At 56.4% G+C, this 24,244-nt stretch overlaps 1 protein-coding gene across 1 annotated transcript; it reads right to left on the bottom strand.

Annotated features, from left to right (window-relative positions):
- Positions 1-1,297: 1,297 nt before the first annotated feature.
- On the bottom strand, positions 1,298-23,412 carry QPCTL (glutaminyl-peptide cyclotransferase like). Its single transcript, XM_044276348.1, has 7 exons — positions 23,197-23,412; positions 20,710-20,850; positions 19,224-19,511; positions 18,219-18,374; positions 2,023-2,122; positions 1,831-1,947; positions 1,298-1,754 (listed from the first exon to the last, which is right to left on the bottom strand). Exons 1-7 carry the CDS (start codon positions 23,383-23,385, stop codon positions 1,609-1,611), a joined length of 1,137 nt encoding a protein of 378 aa, XP_044132283.1. The 5' UTR covers positions 23,386-23,412; the 3' UTR covers positions 1,298-1,608.
- Positions 23,413-24,244: the final 832 nt, after the last annotated feature.

Here is a 24,244-nt window from a genome sequence, read left to right as displayed (position 1 = left end):
CCCTACATGCATCGAAGCAACTGCCATGTGATTGGTTGACTAGATAATCACATTAATGAGAAGTAGAACAGGTGTTCCTAATAATTTTTTAGGTGAGTGTAGATGTCCTGAGGTACAGAGACATCCCCCGAGAGACTGCTGGACACAACATCTACCAGAACGGGCACAGATCCTGGGGTCTAGATGTGCTGAGCTACAGAGACATACTGTCATGCCCTGCTCAGGTCATGTGCGGAGGTCTGCCAGGTTAGCAGCACATGTGTAGCCTTTTGTTATTGTTTTGGAATTGAGCTGTATCCGCCTCCCTTCGGGTGCACTGGGTGGGGTCATTGGTATGAGCTTAAATTACGCCCACTCCCAGTGTCCTGTGCGGGTTATAGCTTATGTCTTGGTCAGAGGAAGGGAAGGATTGCAGTTCCTGCTCAGTACAAGATAAGTTGGTTTTGTTTTCTTGTGATTGTCTGTCTAGGCTGTTAGAGAGACGCCTGCCCCCTCCAGGTCCTGAGGGAGCAGGCTGCCTCTTTCCCCCTTTCACCATCTTAGGGATTTTAGGGAATCTTCAGCCTAGGCACGAGGACACGTTCAGTCCCACCTTCAGGGTCTGAATGTGGGCATAGTAGTCTAGGGAGAGCTGGTAGGGATTTGTCAGGAGGTGACCTTTATCCCCAGCTTCTTGCCTAGACATTTGTTTTGTTGTATTCTGTGTATCTTGTATCCTGTCCAGCGTGACACATACCCCGAGAGACTGCTGGACACATCTACCAGAACGGGCGCAGATCCCGGGGTCTAGATGTCCTGAGCTATGGAGACATATCCTGAGAGACTGCTGGACACAACATCCACCAGAACTGGCGCAGGTCCCGGGGTCTAGATGTCCTGAGCTATGGATACATCCCCTGAGAGACTGCTGGATACAACATCTACCAGAACGGGTACAGATCCTGGAGTCTAGATGTCCTGAGCTATAGAGACATCCCCGAGAGACTGCTGGACACATCCACCAGAACAGACGCAGATCCCGGGTCTAGATGTCCTGAACTATAGAGACATCACCTGAGAGACTGCTGGACACAATATCTACCAGAACGGGCGCAGATCCTGGGTCTAGATCTGCGGCACTATAGCTGTAACCAGAGAGACCGGCACTGGTACTGCAGCAAAAGGGGCTCCACAAAGTGCTGAAGTTCGGGGGGTGAATACTTCTGCACATACACTGCTGCTGCCAGGTGGGGGTGGGCTGGAGGCGGCCGGGTGTACCCAGGGGTCAGCCCTCAGTAAATACACACGGGGGCACAGGGCGGTTGTAGAAGGTGTTCTTTTTGCAGTTACCCCTCATATAACAGTCATGTGACCCCGGCTCATTGCGATAATGAACATACAGTATACACGTGACGCGCGGCGCTCCAGGCTCTGCATCCGGAGGTGCCGACACTCAGCGGATGGGGACACTACACCTCCCAGGATGCAAGCTCTGTGCAAACACCGACCCAGCAGAGCATCCTGGGAGATTCCAGCTCTGAAGCTGCAGAATTAACACCCCTGAGATTTCCGTCTCCGTTCTTAGATCACGGCTCGTCTTCAGCAGGCGTCCGGCGCGATCTGTCCACATCACAGTGCGAGGGTCTCGGCCAGGAAGGTGACAAAGATCCGGCATAAGTTGGTGACGGTCGGCCGATGAAGATTCTCCTCGGTGTCGTCATGAGTGTGCCAGACGGCTGGGAATGGCGTTGAGATGACGTGGAGCACGGGGACGCCTGCGTGAGAGGAGAGATGCAATGAGTGGGGGAAGGGAGCAACCCGGAGCACGGACAACGGAGGAGAAGCTCAGACCTCGCCGCAGGAACGGAATGTGATCGTCCTCCACTGCGCCGAAGTACAAGTCTGTCCTGAAGTAGGGACTGTCCACTCGATGAGCATCCAGGAGGCCGAGGTCATGGAGCCGCTTCTCTGGGACCAGAAGAGAGGAGAAAGCATGAGACAGAACAAAGACACAGCCCAAATCCTACAGCTCCCCGCACTCACCGATACCAACGAGCCGCAGGAAGTGGCCCCGAGTCTCCGAGAAGTGGCTGAGGATCAGCGGCTCCGGAGCCCCCAGAAGATCCAGAAGAACAAAGAGGTCCTGGAGTGGAGGCAAAGACATCATCTACCCGACCCTACTGTAGGGGATGGGGCCCCCACCCACAACCTTGCTGACTGTTTCCCATACAACAGATGTTTAATTAAGAAATGTGTAAAAATGCTGAATACCGGCAGTAACTGAACAAAAATAATCTAGGACAGTGCCAAAAGTGGTACGACCACCAAGGAGGATATTCACGGCCATCGGACAGGAGTGTGAAAACGGATCTATGCATTACCAGCCACCGTCACTCCCCCGAGGGGTCAGGGCAATAGGAAAACACGTATGTGACCCTGTCAGACATGCGCAGAGATGTCATCACATCCTATGGGGGAGTGTAGTGAGCGTGCTCTGTGGTGAAAAGACAGGGGGCGGGGCTGAGCCGTCATCACATCCTATGGAGGAGTGTAGTGAGCGTGCTCTGTGGTGAAAAGACAGGGGCGGGGCTGAGCCGTCATCACATCCTATGGAGGAGTGTAGTGAGCGTGCTCTGTGGTGAAAAGACAGGGGGCGGGGCTGAGCTGTCATCACATCATATGGAGGAGTGTAGTGTGCGTGCTCTGTGGTGAAAAGACAGGGACGGGGCTGAGCCGTCATCACATCCTATGGAGGAGTGTAGTGAGCGTGTTCTGTGGTGAAAAGACAGGAGGAGGGGCTGAGCCGTCATCACATCCTATGGAGGAGTGTAGTGAGCGTGCTCTGTGGTGAAAAGACAGGAGGAGGGGCTGAGCCGTCATCACATCCTATGGAGGAGTGTAGTGAGCGTGCTCTGTGGTGAAAAGACAGGGGCGGGGCTGAGCCGTCATCACATCCTATGGGGGGAGTGTAGTGAGCGTGCTCTGTGGTGAAAAGACAGGAGGAGGGGCTGAGCTGTCATCACATCCTATGGGGGGAGTGTAGTGAGCGTGCTCTGTGGTGAAAAGACAGGGGCGGGGCTGAGCCGTCATCACATCCTATGGGGGGAGTGTAGTGAGCGTGCTCTGTGGTGAAAAGACAGGAGGAGGGGCTGAGCTGTCATCACATCCTATGGAGGAGTGTAGTGAGCGTGCTCTGTGGTGAAAAGACAGGAGGAGGGGCTGAGCTGCCATCACATCCTATGGAGGAGTGTAGTGAGCGTGCTCTGTGGTGAAAAGACAGGAGGAGGGGCTGAGCCGTCATCACATCCTATGGAGGAGTGTAGTGAGCGTGCTCTGTGGTGAAAAGACAGGAGGAGGGGCTGAGCCGTCATCACATCCTATGGAGGAGTGTAGTGAGCGTGCTCTGTGGTGAAAAGACAGGGGCGGGGCTGAGCCGTCATCACATCCTATGGAGGAGTGTAGTGAGCGTGCTCTGTGGTGAAAAGACAGGGGAAGAACCGGAAGGAACAGCATGCTGCGCTGGAATCTTCTAGATTAAATATTTATTGCAGTGGATATAATGACATTGAACACACAGATAAGTCAGGTTTCGCGTTCCGGCAGCGCTCCGCCATCTTGCTACGCAATCATACGCCCCATGAACCGGAAATCAAAGGTAAGAGGATAAACATTGAAAATCCATGAATAAACCAGAAAACGTATCGAACAGAGGAAATCCTAATTACTAGCAATAACCACGTGACGCGGAAGGTAAGGACGAGCGACAGTCATGTGATCCCGGAGGACCGGTATGGCGGGGAACAATCGGCGGAAAAGATGGCCGATGAGTGAGGAAGGAGAGAAAAGAGATTTTGTTACTCACTGTAAAATCCCTTTCTCATCTCATTCATTTGCAGACACAGCAGAGACCTTAGGTACAGCTGTACCCCTCCTGCGGGCACTGAGCTATACCCCTCTCACCAGCTATACCCCTCCTGCGGGCACTGAGCTATACCCCTCTCACCAGCTGTACCCCTCCTGCGGGCACTGTGCTATACCCTTCCCATCAGCTGTACCCCTCCTGCGGGCACTATGCTATACCCCTCTCACCAGCTGTACCCCTCCTGCCAGCACCGAGCTTTACCCCTCTCACCAGCTGTACCCCCTCCTGCAGGCACTGTGCTATACCCCTCTCACCGGCTGTACCCCTCCTGCGGGCACTGAGCTATACCCCTCCCACCAGCTGTACCCCTCCTGCGGGCACTGAGCTATACCCCTCTCACCAGCTATACCCCTCCTGCGGGCACTGAGCTATACCCCTCTCACCAGCTGTACCCCTTCTGCGGGCACTATGCTATACCCCTCTCACCAGCTGTACCCCTCCTGCCAGCACCGAGCTTTACCCCTCTCACCAGCTGTACCCCTCCTGCGGGCACTGTGCTATACCCCTCTCACCGGCTGTACCCCTCCTGCCAGCACTGAGCTATACCCCTCTCACCAGCTGTACCCCTCCTGCGGGCACTGTGCTATACCCCTCCTACCAGCTATACCCCTCTCACCAGTTATACACCTCCTGCGGGCACTGTGCTATACCCTTCCCATCAGCTGTACCCCTCCTGCCAGGACTGAGCTATACCCCTCTCACCGGCTGTACCCCTCCTGCCAGCACTGAGCTATACCCCTCTCACCGGCTGTACCCCTCCTGCCAGCACTGAGCTATACCCCTCTCACCAGCTGTACCCCTCCTGCGGGCACTGTGCTATACCCCTCCTACCAGCTATACCCCTCTCACCAGTTATACACCTCCTGTGGGCACTGTGCTATACCCTTCCCATCAGCTGTACCCCTCCTGCCAGCACTGAGCTATACCCCTCTCACCAGCTGTACCCCTCCTGCGGGCACTGAGCTGTACCCCTCTCACTAGCTGTACCCCTCCTGCGGGCACTGAGCTATACCCCTCTCACCAGTTATACACCTCCTGCGGGCACTGTGCTATACCCTTCCCATCAGCTGTACTCCTCCTGCGGGCACTGTGCTATACCCCTCCCACCAGCTATACCCCTCCTGCGGGCACTGTGCTATACCCCTCCCACCAGCTATACCCCTCCTGCGGGCACTGTGCTATACCCCTCCCACCAGCTATACCCCTCCTGCGGGCACTGTGCTATACCCCTCCCATCAGCTGTACTCCTCCTGTGGGCACTGAGCTATACCCCTCCCACCAGCTGTACCCCTCCCGCGGACACCGAGCTATACCCCTCCCACCAGCTATACCCCTCCTGCGGGCACTGTGCTATACCCCTCCCACCAGCTATACCCCTCCCACCAGCTATACCCCTCCTGAGGGCACTGTGCTATACCCCTCCTACCAGCTATACCCCTCCTGCGGGCACTGAGCTATACCCCTCCCACCAGTTATACACCTCCTGCGGGCACTGTGCTATACCCTTCCCATCAGCTGTACTCCTCCTGCGGGCACTGTGCTATACCCCTCTCACCAGTTATACACCTCCTGCGGGCACTGTGCTATACCCCTCCTACCAGCTATACCCCTCCTGCGGGCACTGAGCTATACCCCTCTCACCAGTTATACACCTCCTGCGGGCACTGTGCTATACCCTTCCCATCAGCTGTACTCCTCCTGCGGGCACTGTGCTATACCCCTCCCACCAGCTATACCCCTCCTGCGGGCACTGTGCTATACCCCTCCCACCAGCTATACCCCTCCTGAGGGCACTGTGCTATACCCCTCCCATCAGCTGTACTCCTCCTGTGGGCACTGAGCTATACCCCTCCCACCAGCTGTACCCCTCCCGCGGACACCGAGCTATACCCCTCCCACCAGCTGTACCCCTCCTGCGGGCACTGTGCTATACCCCTCTCACCAGCTGTACCCCTCCTGCGGGCACTGAGCTATACCACTCCCACCAGCTGTATCCCTCCTGTGGGCACAGAGCCAAACCCCTCCCACCAGCTGTACCCCTCCCACCAGCTGTACCCCTCCTGTGGGCACCGAGCTATACCCCTCCCGCGGACACCAAGCGCATCCGTTTTTACGGAAGCAGTAAGAGAAAAAACATGAGATAATAAGGAAAATGACTATGCAACCAATAATGTATCCAAACCAAGGGGAAAGCAACCCAAAAAGGGTAACCATGCACAGTGCACCGTATGGGTGCTGCCTCCCCAATAAACCAGACCAGAAAGGGATTTTACAGTGAATAACAAATAATCCAATTTTCTTGTCTGCGTCATTGGGGGACATAGCAAAGACCTCGGGACGTTCCAGAGCAGCCCCTATGGGTGGGAAGACAAAGCATGACCCTGTGACCAAGAGCCGGATCAGAGGATGCAACAGTATGCACCTAAAGAACTTCGAGAAAGTTTGTAGAGAGGACAAAGTAGCTGCCCTCCACACTTGCAAAGGGGAAGACCTTATGCTGTACCACCTAAGAGGTGCCAACCGATGCGGTGATGCTGGGCCCTCGGAACGAGACGCCTAGCTGAACCTGTCCTGATCCAGTGACCGATAATGGACTTGCTGGCCACAACGCCTCGCCGAGGATGATCAGGGACCACGAATAGAAGGTCCTATTTGTGAAAGGGCGCCCAAGGTGTGAAGTGCTTCCTCCTGGGTGTGGGCCAGGACTGGAGAGACAGAAGAGAGGACTATTGCTGAAAAGAGGGAATTAGACCCAGGACGACCTTGTCCCGATGCAGAATCAGAAAAAGAGGCTGTCACGGTCCCTCCCATGACAGAGGTGAGAAGATCTGAGAGACTGGCGGCACCTGAGGGTATGTTTTCTCCTTGCAGTGTTGTTGTTTGGTAATGACCACACCTCTTGTCTGGTGCAGCTTGTGGTCATTACTGAGACTCTCTTTAGTTATGACTCACACTGCTTACCATGCAGTTAATATTTCCTGCTGGAGTTGGTTGAGCTGGTGTGTTGTTCCTTTGGATCTCCTGCTCCTCCATTCTTCTTTAAGCTAAGTGCATTTTGTTTTGCATTTTGTTGTTGCCTTGCGTTTGTTGTTGTCTAGGCCTCAGGGAGATGCTGGTACCTTCATCTGGGGAGGAACCAGTAGTCTCATTCCCTGCCACCACTCCTAGGGATTTCCAGGTTCTCCAGGGCTAAGGTTCCGGTGTATGAGTATTTCCACCTTCAGGGTCTATATTGGCAGGAGTCAGGGAGAGGTCTAGGGATCCCTAGGAGGTCACCATCCCTCTCCCTTAGCTTTGAGGCCTAGACTCCGGTCTATTTCCTTCTGTGTTTTATCTGGTGTTTTCCCCTCCCATTACCTGTGACAGAGGCCTAGTTGAGAGCGCCGCAAGCTCGGACAGTCGCCGTATGGATGTGATGATTACAAGAAAGAACAGCTCACCAATAGAGAAGGCGGAGAGGAATCTCCCTGAGGGGTTCGAAGGGGAACAGTTGCAGAGTGTCCAGAACTTAAGTGAGGTCCCAAAGGGGTAGGCTGACAGTAGTGGGCACCAGATGTGCAACTCCCTGGGTAGATGTATGTACTGCCAAGATGTAAGCCAAGAAGCATTGAGGAAAATGGAAAGGGACAATAACTGGCCTCTGAGTTACCTTGGGGCAGACCCCAGATCTCGGCCTTCCTGGAGGCGCGAATGTGAGAAATGGAAAAACTAAAAGGATGAAGGCAGTTACCCACTGTGACGAAACCAACCTCGCCGCAGTGTTTTGGAGGGGGCTGGTTGCCAGCCTCCTGCCTCAGGATTATGGCCCATACTAACTTTAAAGAACACAGGCCGGCCGCACAGCTTAAATCTGTCTTTGGAATTGTATTTTGTCATGTGAGGCACCCAGATGGCTAGTTTAATTGTATTCGTGTATTCTGAGTGCCATTCACCTAATGATATGCACTCAGACTTGAGCTATCTGGGAATATGTTAAATGTCTGTGGTTGCTGGGAGGGTGTGACATTGTGTGTTTAACTGGTGATTTCTGTCCTGTTGTCTCCACATGTGTATTGGCGATCTCCCCTTTGTCCTGAGAGATAATTGGATTATTCCTCGGTTGTCTCTGGGGCAGAGAGGAGGAAACCATGATGCATTGTGGGGATGTGTTGTATCTGTTCGGTGTGTCGCAGTCTGCATTCTGGTCCCCTGGGGGCGTGTCCACCAGATGGGGACCTGCATAAATACGGGCGGGTAGCCCTCAATAAAGTGTTCCTGTTTTATCCTTCATCATGTTGAGACTGGTGTTTGGATAACTGATCAAACTGGGGGATTGCTATACGCTCAAGATTTGCTATACTCCCCTGGCATAACTACTAGCTCTTGTAAGAGCTGTTCCTGCTCTCTGGCTGTAGGAGAGGTTCACCCACTGGAGCCTGGAGCCTTGTAGTAGGTCCAGTGTGGGTGGAGGACGGTGAGACCCCAACCAAGCTACAGCGGTTTGTGGGGTCTGCAGTGCGTACGGTGTCAAGTGGAGTGCTTGGAGTCTTCGGAAAGCACTAGGAGCATCTATCGACGGAGGTACCCGGTCGGGGTGCCAGGTGATCCGTTACATTGGTGGCAGCAGTGGGATGGCGTCCTAGTGTGAGGAGAAGCAGCTCGGAGACACAGTTCGTGGAGTATATTGAGGGCAACGCTAGTATCCGTACAGCGCCCCTGGCTACAGCAGGATGGAATCGGCTAGTCTTCGGACAGCGTTCTATGACGAGGAGGAGGAGGCAGCCGCGGACTACAGGGATGCAGACAGAAAGGAAGTCTGGTATGATGCCCTGGAAAATGCCTAGCGGCGGCGGGGTGAGAGTCTCCCCAGTTATGAGCAGCGGCTACAGAAGCGTGTGGCGATGCGGATGGGTCTCTTGGGAGAGCAGCCCCTGGATGACTGGGTAACAGAGCTCCAGAACCTGGTATGTAAGGAGCTTTGGCTAGAGGACGCTTACCAGGCCCTAAGGTGGCATGTCATTCAACATTCCCCCTGGATGGCTGAGCACGACAGACCCGAGGGTGAGGATTATGATGGACCCGGGTTACTATAGGATGCCTTGGAGGAGGACATTGATCTTGGCAGCACGGAGGAGTCTAGGTTTTGGGACATCTACGACTACCGGATGGGCATGCATGATTATGCTGACGGAAGGGAGGTGAGCAAAGACATGACCCACCTGGTAACAAGGGAGTGGGAGCTGGAGCAGACCTACCAACACCTGCTCAGCTCCGTTCATCCCCAACCTACTCGACAAGTAGAGCCAGATCTGCCCTCCTACAACTGGGAAGACTTGCCGGCGATACCCCCTGCTTCCCTACCAACTCCCAAAGTAGGGAACTTCATCGACTGGTTCTGGGAAGACCTCCCGACGGCAGGTAGAGATGGGACCGAAGTCTCTCCACCGGCCCTACAGGGATGCTGGGTAGCCGGCCCAGATCCCCAACTACAGCCAGCCTTATCTGGAGTCCAGACAGTCGGTCTGACTTCCCATCGACAGCTTAACTTACAGGGAGAGATGACAACCGGTCTCTCTCCCCAGCGGCAGACAGGATCACAGGGAGAGGAGATTGTCAGTCCCCCGTCCCTGCAGCAACCAGCATTACTAGGAGTGGAGATGGTCGCACCCACTACCCAGCACCAGGCAGCGTTACAGAGAGTTAAGACAGTCGGTCTGACTCCCCAGCAGCAGTGTGTTGTAAAGAGAGAAGAGACAACCGGTCTCTATCCCCAACCACAGGGGGACAGCACCCCTAACTTTGATGGTGCAGATGGGACCGCGGTCTCTGCACCAGGCCTACCGGGATGCTGGATGGCCGGTTCAGATCCCCCACCAACCCTGCAGGAATGCCAGGAGGAGGAGGTAAGCGATTCCTCCTCTCCACAGCCGATCTGCAACAAGGTCCTGGGGATAGGATTTCCTGACCCCATCCCAGCGGAAGAGCTGGCATCTGGGCAGAGCGCAGTCGGCCTCTGCCCTCCCCTATCCTCTTCTCCAGAGCCGGACTTCCCACAGGCTACCCCAGCGGAAGAGCTGGCATCTGGGCAGAGCGCAGTCGGCCTCTGCCCTCCCCTATCCTCTTCTCCAGAGCCGGACTTCCCACAGGCTACCCCAGCGGAAGAGCTGGCATATGGGCAGAGCCCAGTCGGCCTCTGCCCACCAAGTACCTACAGCTCCAAGCTGGAGAACCACAAGGCAGCAAGGAGTCGCAGATGCCCACTCAACAGCTGGGGACATACAGAACAGAGCCAGGCCCCAAAATTCAACAGGTCCAGTATGGGGTTGTGGTTGGACTGCCAGACTAACTCAGGTACTGACCGTGAGGTCAGGTATCTGGTTAGTCTTCCCTGGGAGGGGGAGATGTGTGACGAAACCAACCTCGCCACGGTGTTTTGGAGGGGGCTGGTTGCTAGCCTCTTTCCTCAGGATTATGGCCCATACTAACTTTAAAGAAGACAGGCCGGCCGCACAGCTTAAATCTGTCTTTGGAATTGTATTTTGTCATGTGAGGGCACCCAGATGGCTAGTTTAATTGTATTCGTGTGGTCTGAGTGCCATTCACCTAATGATATGCACTCAGACTTGAGCTATCTGGGGATATGTTAAATGTCTGTGGTTGCTGGGAGGGTGTGACATTGTGTGTGTAAATGGTGATGTCTGTCCTGTTGTCTCCACATGTGTATTGGTGTTTTCCCTTTGTCCTGAGAGATAATTGGATTATCCCTCGGTTGTCTCTGGGGTAGAGAGGAGGAAACCATGATGCATTGTGGGGATGTGTTGTATCTGTTCGGTGTGTCGCAGTCTCCATTCTGGTCCCCTGGGGGCGTGTCCACCAGATGGGGACCTGCATAAATACGGGCGGGTAGCCCTCAATAAAGGTTCCTGTTTTATCCTTCATCATGTTGAGACTGGTGCTTGGATAACTGATCAAACTGGGGGATTGCTATACGCTCAAGATTTGCTATACTCCCCTGGCATAACTACTAGCTCTTGTAAGAGCTGTTCCTGCTCTCTGGATGTAGGAGAGGTTCACCCACTGGAGCCTGGAGCCTTGTCGTAGGTCCAGCGTGGGTGGAGGACGGTGAGACCCCAACCAAGCTGCGGCGGTTCGTGGGGTCTGCAGGGCGTACGGTGTCAAGTGGAGTGCTTGGAGTCCTCGGAAAGCACTAGGAGCATCTAGCAACGGAGGCACTCAGTCGGGGTGCCAGGTAATCCGTTACACCCACCCATAAAAGACAGACCAAACATGCGTGATAGCATATCTTGGAGGAAGTCTGCTTCCTACCAGTGGTCAGATTCCAAACCATTAAACAAAGTGTGTCTGAATGCGGGTGGAAGAACGGATCTTGGGAGAGATCATCTTTCCTGGAGGGAAGTGGCCATGTGATGTCTGATAGCAGAGCCACCAGATCAGTGTGCCATGACCGTCTATCTAGACCAATAAATATCAGAAACGAGGACGATTGCTGGGCCTCCCCTGCTGTAATCTTATTGAGGACCCTAGGGAGCGGGGGGGAGGGGCGTTGGGGTGGAATATACATGTGTATATATATGTACATGAGTATGAACCTGCACTAGGGGTTCCAGATCGGACAATGAAGTTTGGCACCGTGTTTTTCAACCTGGATGCCATTGGCTCAACGTCCAGTGTCCCCCCAGTTGTTGCAGACTGTCGAAAATGTCAGGGACAATTCTCTGGGCTTCACACGTTCCCCACTGAGGAGGTCCGCTATCCATTTGTCCACCCCTGGGATGCGGACTGCTGACAGAGCTGGAAGTGCCTCCTTTGCCCACTTGAAGATCTTTGGCGTCTCTTCTGTTTAGACATGGCTGCGAGTCCCTCTTTGGCGATTTAGGTAGGCCACCACCCTGCCAGACTGAATCCAGACTGGTTGGGCTACCAACATCTGAGTGCAGAGTCAGAGCTAGAAGAATCGCCCCGAGCGCCAACATGTTGATATGGTGTTGCTCATTAGCGACGAATAAACCATTACTGGTGACAAGACAGTACCACCACTCCGTCTGGTGCGGGGAGCGATGCAGACGACTCACAGAAGTGAACCACGTATGCAATTACTCAATCTCCTAAAAGAGGCTATGTCAATACCACCCCAGCATCCACTGGCAGCGCCAATGCCCAACCTGTGATGGGACAATGGGGTAGACAAGTGCCAGAGAAACGAGCAGGTTATGTCAGCTAAGGAAATCAGTACCAGTTCACACCAGAAGCCGTCCCATCACGCAACAGATCAGTGCCTTCAGGGGAAAAAGGACTTATCGGCAACCGTATCAAGAGCCAAGACAAACCTGTGGGAGCCACAGCCGCCATTGCTAGCAGAACATGGGCAAAAGCTCCACCTGCGGAAGAAGCAAATGTAGAGTCCAACACCTAGGACCAGCGGAAGGGTGAACGGCCACCGCACGCAATGTCAGCGCAGAGCAGAAGGCAATATGCGCAAAACTACCCATCCAGTACCGAGTGGCAATGCGACCTGTGAGAAGGAAGAACGTGGACCCCGTCACCAGAGAGAGACAGGGACCGAGAAGGTGGTCACACAGTAGTATCCAGGGTATCTAGAGCCAGCACAAACCTGCCCCCGAGAAGGGGTCACACAGTAGTATCCAGGGTATCTAGAGCCAGCACAAATACTGCCCCCGAGAAGGGGTCACACAGTAGAAGCCAGGGTATCTAGAGCCAGCACAAATACTGCCCCCGAGAAGGGGTCACACATTAGTATCCAGGGTATCTAGAGCCAGCACAAATACTGCCCCCGAGAAGGGGGTCACACAGTAGTATCCAGGGCATCTAGAGCCAGCACAAACCTGCCCCCGAGAAGGGGTCACACAGTAGTATCCAGGGTATCTAGAGCCAGCACAAATACTGCCCCCGAGAAGGGGTCACACAGTAGAAGCCAGGGTATCTAGAGCCAGCACAAATACTGCCCCCGAGAAGGGGTCACACATTAGTATCCAGGGTATCTAGAGCCAGCACAAATACTGCCCCCGAGAAGGGGGTCACACAGTAGTATCCAGGGCATCTAGAGCCAGCACAAACCTGCCCCCGAGAAGGGGTCACACAGTAGTATCCAGGGTATCTAGAGCCAGCACAAATACTGCCCCCGAGAAGGGGTCACACAGTAGAAGCCAGGGTATCTAGAGCCAGCACAAATACTGCCCCCGAGAAGGGGTCACACAGTAGTATCCAGGGTATCTAGAGCCAGCACAAATACTGCCCCCGAGAAGGGGGTCACACAGTAGTATCCAGGGCATCTAGAGCCAGCACAAACCTGCCCCCGAGAAGGGGTCACACAGTAGTATCCAGGGTATCTAGAGCCAGCACAAATACTGCCCCCGAGAAGGGGGTCACACAGTAGTATCCAGGGCATCTAGAGCCAGCACAAATACTGCCCCCGAGAAGGGGTCACACATTAGTATCCAGGGTATCTAGAGCCAGCACAAATACTGCCCCCGAGAAGGGGTCTGTGACGAAACCAACCTCGCCACAGTGTTTTGGAGGGGGCTGGTTGCCAGCCTCTTGCCTCAGGATTACGGCCCTTTGAGATACTTTTACTTACTTTTAAAACCCCTGAACCTATTCAAGTGAATTTTGGATGGGTTTGTCCCAAAGTTATACTGGTTGGGTTTATGTGGGTTAGGTGTATGTACAATGTAGGCTCACAAAGTTGTGGCAATTTATGAGAGGTAACTTTTCAGCTTAGGAGATGGTTGGGTAGATACAGAAATTGACTCAATTTTCTCCTAGACAGAGGGGAGGAATATGCTGGGTGTGTTTCTATTGTTCCATTGTCCCATTGTGTGTTTAAATGGTGATGTCTGTCCTGTTGTCTCCACATGTGTATTGGCGATTTCCCTTTGTCCTGAGAGATAATTGCATTGCTCCTCGGGTGTCTCCAGGGCAGCGAGGAGGAAACCATGATGCATTGTGGGGATATGTTGTGTCTGTATCCTGAATTGCTACATATCTGTTCTGTGTCGCAGTCTCCCTTCTGGTCCCCTAGGGGCGTGAACGATTGGTTGCTGTACTTACATTGTATGTGTTGTAATATATTGATTGTTGTATTTCAAAACCCTGTGGGCAGTACTATGTTTGCGGTTTGTGAATAAAAGAGGCTGTACGTGCAAGTACAGTCAGTTCCTGTTTTAACCCTCAAGGTGAAGTGTCGTCTCATTCTTGGGGGAGGATTTATGGTATGCTGTTCCAGTTTGACTGCTAGGAGCGTAAACCTATTCGTATGGTTTTCTATTCCACTGTCTACAGCCTTCATATGCTTGAGAGGATTTATATGCTTCTTCGGTTCGGTGATGGTGGTGTCTGCCAGAGTGCTTGGAGACCTCAGGAAACGCTAGGAGCATCCAGCAACGGAGGTACTCAGTCGGGGTGCCAGGTGATCTGTTACATTGGTGGCAAGCAGTGCCACCAATGGATGGCGTCCTAGTGCGAGGAGAAGCAGCTCAGAGACACCGGTAACATGTGGAGTTACAAATTGAGGGCAACGCTAGCACTCGTGCAGCGCCCCTGGGAGCAGAGGTATCCAGCGACTTGGAGCAGACAAGTATGGAAGGCTCTAAAGATGACTGGCTGGCTGAGGTGAGGCAGCGAGTGGCCCAGTATGGAGATAATGTGTCCATGGATATATGCCAGGCCATCTGGAACCAGGTCACAGCCAAGCGACACGCAAGGATTGAACGAGAATTCCGACTGGCAAAAGAGAGAGAAATTGCCCAGTGGAAGGAGTGTTACAGCAGCCGAGCAGAGGCTGCATCCGAGGAGGTTAGCAGTCTCCCCCTGAGGCGGCCAGAGAAACCTGAAGTAGGGGTTCCTCATAGACTGGTCCTGTGAGGAACCACAACAGGCAGGTGGAGACGGGACCGAGGGCTCTCCACCGGGATGCTGGGCAGCTGGCCCAGACCCTCAACAGCAGCCGGAGTTGCCAGGTGTGGACACAGGTGGTCCTTACTCGCAAAATGTTGAGGGATCTCACAGACTGGTCCTGGGATGACCTACAGATGGCAGGTGGAGATGGGACTGAGGTCTCTCTACCGGCCCCTACAAGGATGCTGGGCCGCCTGCTCAGATCTCCAACGGCAGTGCATATCACAGGGAGAGGAGACAACCGGTCTCTCTCCCCAGCGGCAACCTGAGTTCCAGGGGGAGGAGATGCTGGGTCCCTCTGCCCTACAGCAACCAGAGTCCTGGGGAGGAGAGGCAACCGGCCTCACCTTCCAACAGCAGCCAGAGATACCGGGAAAAGGGAACACAAACCCCTCTACACGGGCGAAGATGAGACCGTGGGTTCGGTGCCAGTCCCACAGGGATGCTGGACGGTTGGTCCAGATCTCCAGCCATCTCCACAGGGATGCCAGGAGGAGGAGGTAAGCGAGCCCTCCCCTTCCCAACCAAGTTCTGGGGACAGGGGATGAGCCTGCGATACCCACTGATCTCTCCAACTGAGTTCTGGGGGCAGGGGATGAGCCTGCAATACCCACTGATCTCTTCCTAGCGGAAGAGCTGGCATCAGGGCAGAGAGCCGCTAGCCTCTGCTCCACCAACCCCCTTGTTACAGGACTGGCTTGTACCCCCCTCACCCCAGCAGAAGAGCTGGCATCAGGGCAGAGGCACAGTCAGCCTCTGCCCTCCCCTATCCTCTTGTCCAGAGGCTGACTCCCCACCGGCTACCCCAGCTGAAGAGCTGGCATCTGGGCAGAGCGCAGTTGGCCTCTGCCCTCCCCTATCCTCTTGTCCAGAGGCTGACTCCCCACTAGGCTACCCCAGCTGGAAGAGCTGGCATCTGGGCAGAGCGCAGTCGGCCTCTGCCCACCAAGTACCTACATCTCCAAGCTGGAGAACTACAAGGAAGCAAGGAGTAGCAGATTCGCTACTCAACAGCTGGGGACATACAGAACAGAGCCAGGCCCCAAGATTCAACAGGTCCAGTATTGGGTTGTGGTTGGACTGCCAGACTTCTCAGGTACTGACCGTGAGGTCAGGTATCTGGTTAGTCTTCCCTGGGAGGGGGAGATGTATGGCAAAACCAACCTCGCCACTGGGTTTTGGAGAGGCCTGTTTACCAGCCTCTTGCCTCAGGATTACGGCCCTTTAAGATACTTTTACTAACTTTTAAACCCCTGAACCTATTCAAGTGAATTTTGGATGGGTTTGTCCCCAAGTTATACTGGTTGGGTTCATGTGGGTTATGTGTATGTACAATGTAGGCTCACAAAGTTGTGGCAATTTATGAGAGGTGTAACTTTTCAGCGTAGGAGATGGTTGGGTAGATACAGAAATTGACTCAATTATCTCCTAAGCAGAGGGGAGGAATATGCTGGGTGTGTTTCTATTGTCCCATTGTGTGTTTAAATGGTGATGTCTGTCCTGTTGTCTCCACATGTGTATTGGCGATTTCCCTTTGTCCTGAGAGATAATTGGATTGCTCCTCGGTTGTCTCCAGGGCAGAGAGGAGGAAACCATGATGCATTGTGGGGATATGTTGTATCTGTCCTGTGTCGCAGTCTCCCTTCTGGTCCCCTAGGGGCGTGAACGATTGGTTGCTGTACTTATATTGTATGTGTTGTAATATATTGATTGGTTGTATTTCAAAACCCTGTGGGCAGTACTATGTTGGTGGTTTGTGAATAAAAGAGGCTGTACGTGCAAGTACAGTCAGTTCCTGTTTTAACCCTCAAGGTGAAGTGTCGTCTCATTCTTGGGGGAGGATTTATGGTATGCTGTCCCAGTTTGACTGCTAGGAGTGTAAACCTATTCGTATGGTTCCTATTCCACTGTCTACAGCATTCATATGCTTGAGAGGATTTATCTGCTTCTTCGGTTCGGTGATGGTGGTGTCTGCCAGAGTGCTTGGAGACCTCAGGAAACGCTAGGAGCATCCAGCAACGGAGGTACTCAGTGGGGGTGCCAGGTAATCTGTTACAGGGTCACACAGTAGAATCCAGGGTATCTAGAGCCAGCACAAAACTGCCCCCGAGAAGGGGTCACACAGTAGTATCCAGGGCATCTAGAGCCAGCACAAATACTGCCCCCGAGAAGGGGTCACACAGTAGTATCCAGGGCATCTAGAGCCAGCACAAATACTGCCCCCGAGAAGGGGTCACACAGTAGAAGCCAGGGTATCTAGAGCCAGCACAAATACTGCCCCCGAGAAGGGGTCACACAGTAGAAGCCAGGGTATCTAGAGCCAGCACAAATACTGCCCCCGAGAAGGGGTCACACAGTAGTATCCAGGGCATCTAGAGCCAGCACAAATACTGCCCCCGAGAAGGGGTCACACAGTAGAACCCAGGGTATCTAGAGCCAGCACAAATACTGCCCCCGAGAAGGGGTCACACAGTAGTATCCAGGGCATCTAGAGCCAGCACAAATACTGCCCCCGAGAAGGGGTCACACAGTAGTAGCCTAGTAGTAGGGACTACCCGACGAAGGGACTAGTGCGATAGTAATCACAGTATCACTGGTAGTGCCCACATGCCACCTGTTAAAGGGGGGAAGGCAATAGTAGGTACTGTCTCTTGCAAATTTTCCACCTGTGGAAAGGGGGGGTATCGCGACAAAGACGTAGTGGGGGAGGAATCGCAGTAGACAATGGTAGTGTAATTACTCCACCCGGAGAGGGGGTAACGCAATAAGATGTAACATTTCCAGTGGTAGCGCAAGTAATCCTCTTGTTGGAGGAAGGGTAATACCGGATGTAGAGTATCCAGTAGAAACACAATTACTCCAAGATGGACAGCAACCAGTGGTAGTGCAATGGCTTCCCTATGGAAGGGGGGGGTAACACGACAAGATATATGGTATCCTAAGGTAGAGTAACTACTCCCCCTGTGGAAGGGGGGTAAAGTGACAGGACTAGGGCTGCAACTATTACTCGATGAATTTGAGTAACTCGACACAGAAAAATCCTCAATGCTAATTTTTGCCATTGAGGATTAGATTGCACCACGTGACCACGGAGCGTCAGTGAAGCGCTTGCTATTACTCAGGCTCTGTGGTCTCCCACCGTCACCGCGCTGCACTGGATCCTGACGTACACACATCATCAGGACATAGTGCATGTAAGCTCGCACTATGTCCTGACCGCGAAGAGGAGGCAAGCAGAGCTGTGGAGTGTCGGCGGCGTTCACATAGTGTGCAGGCAGGAGATGTATGGCGGTCACACAGTGTGCAGGCAGGTCTCTATGACACCGCTCAGTGGAGGTTTCTGACAACCTGCGAGGACTCTATGCTTTCTGTATGTGGAGGCTGCATGCAGCCAGACTCTCACCATAGCATCCAGCTTGGTTCCAGTTCCTCCTGGTGCAGGCTCACTGTGCAGGCGCTGCGCTAAGTGCCGGGCACCGTACAGGGAATCGGTCTCTGTCCAATCACCGAATGCCTCCTCACCATCCAGGAAAAAGAGCTGCAGCGTCAGCGGGGAACCCTGGAGAAACGGATGAAACGGTGAGCGGAGTCTGTATATACAGGAGGCCGGGGTATATAGGAGGCTACATATACAAGAGGCCGGTGTATAAAGGTGGCTACATATACAGGAGGCCGGGGTATATAGGAGGCTACATATACAGGAGGCCGATGTATATAGGAGGCTAAATATATACGGCATACAGGAGTCCAGTGTTTAAAGGAGGCTACATATACAGGAGGCCGTTGTATATAGGAGGCTACATATACAGGAGGCCGTTGTATATAGGAGGCTACATATACAGGAGGCCGTTGTATATAGGAGGCTACATATACAGGAGGCCGGTGTATATAGGAGGCTACATATACAAGAGGCCAGGGAATATAGAAGGCTACATATACAGGAGGCCGGTGTATAAAGGTGGCTACATATACAGGAGGCCGGGGTATATAGGAGGCGACATATACAGGAGGCCGGTGTATATAGGAGGCGACATATACAGGAGGCCGGTGTATATAGGAGGCGACATATACAGGAGGCCGGTGTATATAGGAGGCGACATATACAGGAGGCCGGTGTATATAGGAGGCGACATATACAGGAGGCCGGTGTATATAGGAGGCTACATATACAGGAGGCCGGTGTATATAGGAGGCGACATATACAGGAGGCCGGTGTATATAGGAGGCGACATATACAGGAGGCCGGTGTATATAGGAGGCTACATATACAGCAAACATACAGACTTTTACGGCTCTGCCATCATCCAGCTGTTTTCATCCAGCAACCAATCAGGATCGGCGCTCCAGTCTTCTGCTGAGCTCTGATTGGTTGACACATCTGGAGGAGGATGACGGACGCGGCGCTCACCTTGTCCTTCAGTCGTCGCAGTTGGGCGTCCAGTGCAGTCACCGCCTCCAGGATCAGGGAGCAGGGCACGGCAGAGTCAGTGGCCCCGACAAACGGACGCCCCCTCCCGTCCACAGGAAACCACTTGGAGTCCAGGTGACAGGCACACACCAGGCGGCGCCGGGCCCCGGGGTCCAGGGTGGCCACAACACTTCCAAAACGCAGGGAGCCCCGCGGGGTGAGCGCATCGAACAGGTCAAATTCTACCGTCCACTGGGCAGTCAGCGAGCGCAGGTGACGGGAGATGAGCTGCGGATGAGAGAGCAGGAAGGTAGTCACCGACCAGAGACCACGCCCCCAGACAACCAGAGAGCAGGAAGGTAGTCACCGACCAGAGACCACGCCCCCCAGACAACCAGAGAGCAGGAAGGTAGTCACCGACCAGAGACCACGCCCCCAGACAACCAGAGAGCAGGAAGGTAGTCACCGACCAGAGACCACGGCCCCCCAGACAACCAGAGAGCAGGAAGGTAGTCACCGACCAGAGACCACGCCCCCAGACAACCAGAGAGCAGGAAGGTAGTCACCGACCAGAGACCACGCCCCCAGACAACCAGAGAGCAGGAAGGTAGTCACCGACCAGAGACCACGCCCCCAGACAACCAGAGAGCAGGAAGGTAGTCACCGACCAGAGACCACGCCCCCCAGACAACCAGAGAGCAGGAAGGTAGTCACCGACCAGAGACCACGCCCCCAGACAACCAGAGAGCAGGAAGGTAGTCACCGACCAGAGACCACGCCCCCAGACAACCAGAGAGCAGGAAGGTAGTCACCGACCAGAGACCACGGCCCCCCAGACAACCAGAGAGCAGGAAGGTAGTCACCGACCAGAGACCACACCCCCACAACCAGAGAGCAGGAAGGTAGTCACCGACCAGAGACCACGCCCCCAGACCACAGGAAGGTAGTCACAGACCAGAGACCACGGCCCCAGACAACCAGAGAGCAGGAAGGTAGTCACCGACCAGAGACCACGCCCCCCCGACAACCAGAGAGCAGGAAGGTAGTCACTGACTAGAGACCATGCCCCCAGACAACCAGAGAGCAGGAAAGTAGTCACCGACCAGAGACCACGCCCCCAAACAACCAGAGAGCAGGAAGGTAGTCACCGACCAGAGACCACGCCCCCAGACAACCAGAGAGCAGGAAGGTAGTCACCGACCAGAGACCACGCCCCCCCACAACCAGAGAGCAGGAAGGTAGTCACCGACCAGAGACCACGCCCCCCACAACCAGAGAGCAGGAAGGTAGTCACCGACCAGAGACCACGCCCCCTGACAACCAGAGAGCAGGAAGGTAGTCACCGACCAGAGAACACGCCCCCAGATAACCAGAGAGCAGGAAGGTAGTCACCGACCAGAGACCACGCCCCCCCACAACCAGAGAGCAGGAAGGTAGTCACCGATCAGAGACCACACCCCCACACATCCGTCACCGCAGCTCTCACCTCTCTCATCAGGCGGTTTCCGGGGGTCCCGGGAGAACGCTCAACCAGCATCGGCCGTAAGAATGATGACCACATGCGATCCACGCTGACCGCTGACATCAGATCCCTGAGCCGGGCGGAGGACAGAGGCCTGGGGCGCACCTGAGGAACAGCAAGAGTTACTCTACACCCGTCACCTCCACCGCAGCACCCCCCATGTGACCCGTCACCTCCTCCGCACCCCCATGTGACCCGTCACCTCCTCCGCACCCCCCATGTGACCCGTCACCTCCTCCGCACCCCCCATGTGACCCGTCACCTCCGCCGCACCCTCCATGTGACCCTGTCAACTCCTCCGCCGCACCCCCCATGTGCCCGTCACCTCCGCACCCCCCATGTGACCCGTCACCTCCGCCGCCGCACCCCCATGTGACCCGTCACCTCCGCCGCACCCCCCATGTGACCAGTCATCTCCGCCGCACCCCCCATGTGACCCGTCACCTCCGCCGCACCCCCCATGTGGCCCGTCACCTCCTCCGCCGCACCCCCCATGTGGCCCGTCACCTCCTCCGCACCCCCCATGTGGCCCGTCATCTCCTCCGCCGCACCCCCCATGTGGCCCGTCACCTCCTCCGCACCCCCCATGTGGCCCGTCATCTCCGCCACACCCCCCATGTGACCCGTCACCTCCTCCGCACCCCCCATGTGACCTCTCATACACTCTGTGACCTCTCCCCCCCTGTGCACCATCCATATGACCTCTCCCCCCATGTGACCCCTCCCCCCCTGTGCACCCTCCATATGACCTCTCCCCCCCATGTGACCTCTCACCCCATGTGACCCCTTAACCCCCCCATGTGACCCCTCCCCCCGCAGGGCACGCCGGCCACGCAGCCGCACCCCCATGCGACTCGTGACCTCCACCGCCACACCCCCATGCGACCCGTCACCTCCACCGCCGCACCCCCATGCGACCCGTCACCTCCACCGCCGCACCCCCATGCGACCCGTCACCTCCACCGCCGCACCCCCATGCGACCCGTCACCCTCCTCCGCCGCACCCCCATGCGACCCGTCACCTCCACCGCCGCACCCCCATGCGACCCGTCACCTCCTCCGCCGCACCCCCATGCGACCCGTCACCTCCTCCGCCGCACCCCCATGCGACCCGTCACCTCCTCCGCCGCACCCCCATGCGACCCGTCACCTCCACCGCCGCACCCCCATGCGACCCGTCACCTCCTCCGCCGCACCCCCATGCGACCCGTCACCTCCACCGCCGCACCCCCATGCGACCCGTCACCTCCACCGCCGCACCCCCATGCGACCCGTCACCTCCTCCGCCGCACCCCCATGCGACCCGTCACCTCCTCCGCCGCACCCCCATGCGGACCCGTCACCTCCACCGCCGCACCCCCATGCGACCCGTCACCTCCTCCGCCGCACCCCCATGCGACCCGTCACCTCCACCGCCGCACCCCCCATGCGACCCGTCACCTCCTCCGCCGCACCCCCATGCGACCCGTCACCTCCTCCGCCGCACCCCCATGCGACCCGTCACCTCCTCCGCCGCACCCCCCATGCGACCCGTCACCTCCTCCGCCGCACCCCCATGCGGACCCGTCACCTCCTCAGCCGCACCCCCATGCGACTCGTCACCTCCACACCCCCATGCGACCCGTCACCTCCTCCGCCGCACCCCCATGCGACCCGTCACCTCCTCCGCCGCACCCCCATGCGACCGTCACCTCCTCCGTCGCACCCCCATGCGACCCGTCACCTCCTCAGCCGCACCCCCATGCGACCCGTCACCTCCACACCCCATGCGACCCGTCACCTCCACCGCCGCACCCCCATGCGACCCGTCACCTCCACCGCCGCACCCCCATGCGACCCGTCACTCCTCCGCACCCCCATGCGACCCGTCACCTCCTCCGCCGCACCCCCATGCGACCCGTCACCTCCTCCGCCGCACCCCCCATGCGACCCGTCACCTCCTCCGCCGCACCCCCATGCGACCCGTCACCTCCTCCGCCGCACCCCCATGCGACCCGTCACCTCCTCCGCCACACCCCCCATGCGACCCGTCACCTCCTCCGCCGCACCCCCCATGCGACCCGTCACCTCCTCCGCCGCACCCCCATGCGACCCGTCACCTCCTCAGCCGCACCCCCATGCGACCCGTCACCTCCACACCCCCATGCGACCCGTCACCTCCTCCGCCGCACCCCATGCGACCCGTCACCTCCTCCGCCGCACCCCCATGCGACCCGTCACCTCCTCAGCCGCACCCCCATGCGACTCGTCACCTCACACCCCATGCGACCCGTCACCTCCACCGCCGCACCCCCATGCGACCCGTCACCTCCACCGCCGCACCCCCATGTGACCCGTCACCTCCTCCCCTGTGCACCATCCATGTGACCTCTCACCCCCATGTGACCTCTCACCCCCCATGTGACCCCTCCCCCCGCAGGGCACGCCGGCTGCGCAGCCGCACTCCCGCACCTCTTGCCCTCCTCTGACGGGCTCCTCAGCCCGCGTCTCATTCTCGCCCCACTGCTCCCACAGTAGTACTCCGGCTCCCAGCAGCACCCCGAGCCCGAGCATCAGCAGGGAGCGGTGCTTCGAGCTCCACGCTCGGCTGGAGGGGCCCCCGGGGCTCCGGTGGATGCGGGCGGCGCGGCGGGGACACATGGAAGAAGAGCATGCCTAGTGAGACTTCAGCCAATCAGAGAGCGGCGGCTTCTCACACAGCCAATCAGCAGCAGTGGGAGGAGTCAGCCCTCAGGAGCCGCAGGCACCTGGCCAGAATCTAGCCATACAGCGCAGGGGGCGGGGCCTGACGGGCTAATGAGGGGCGGTGTTACAAGAGGGCGGCTTAACCCACTCGCAAGAGAAGCAGTGTGAGGAAGTCGCTGCAGCACTGACCAATGAGAAGAGTGGGGCGGGGCCTCCCAGTGACAGCTCATCGTAAACATCCCGCACAACTGTAGCTTGCTTGTAGTTGCTAGGCAACATCAGCCGCCATATTGGTTGTGTGGTAACAGGGAATCCTGTACATGAACCGGCCTCCTGTGCCCCCCACACCACCTGTACACACCCGGCCTCCTGTGCATGAACCGGCCTCCTGTGCCCCCCACACCTCCTGTACACACCCCGGCCTCCTGTGCATGAACCAGCCTCCTGTACACACCCCGGCCTCCTGTACATGAACCGGCCTCCTGTGCCCCCCACACCTCCTGTACACACACCGGCCTCCTGTACACACACCGGCCTCCTGTGCCCCCCACACCTCCTGTACACACCCGGCCTCCTGTGCCCCCCACACCTCCTGTACACACACCGGCCTCCTGTACACACACCGGCCTCCTGTGCCCCCCACACCTCCTGTACACACCCGGCCTCCTGTGCATGAACCGGCCTCCTGTGCCCCCCACACCTCCTGTACACACCCCGGCCTCCTGTGCATGAACCAGCCTCCTGTACACACCCCGGCCTCCTGTACACACCCGGCCTCCTGTGCATGAACCGGCCTCCTGTGCATGAACCGGCC

This window comes from Bufo gargarizans, chromosome 1 (genome assembly GCF_014858855.1).
Source record: "Bufo gargarizans isolate SCDJY-AF-19 chromosome 1, ASM1485885v1, whole genome shotgun sequence".
Taxonomy (NCBI): Eukaryota; Metazoa; Chordata; class Amphibia; order Anura; family Bufonidae; genus Bufo; species Bufo gargarizans.
This window is presented reverse-complemented; position numbering and strand designations above follow the sequence as displayed.

Bases quoted from the DNA above. Each gene is read 5' to 3' on its own strand.
- QPCTL (XM_044276348.1), bottom strand. From the start codon at position 23,385: ATGTGTCCCCGCCGCGCCGCCCGCATCCACCGGAGCCCCGGGGGCCCC. The intron at 19,512-20,709 runs GTGAGAGCTGCG...TCTCATCCGCAG, and splicing joins GAAACCGCCTGATGAGAGAG to CTCATCTCCCGTCACCTGCG. The intron at 2,123-18,218 runs GTGAGAGTCTGG...CCTCCACTCCAG, and splicing joins GAACCAAGCTGGATGCTATG to GACCTCTTTGTTCTTCTGGA.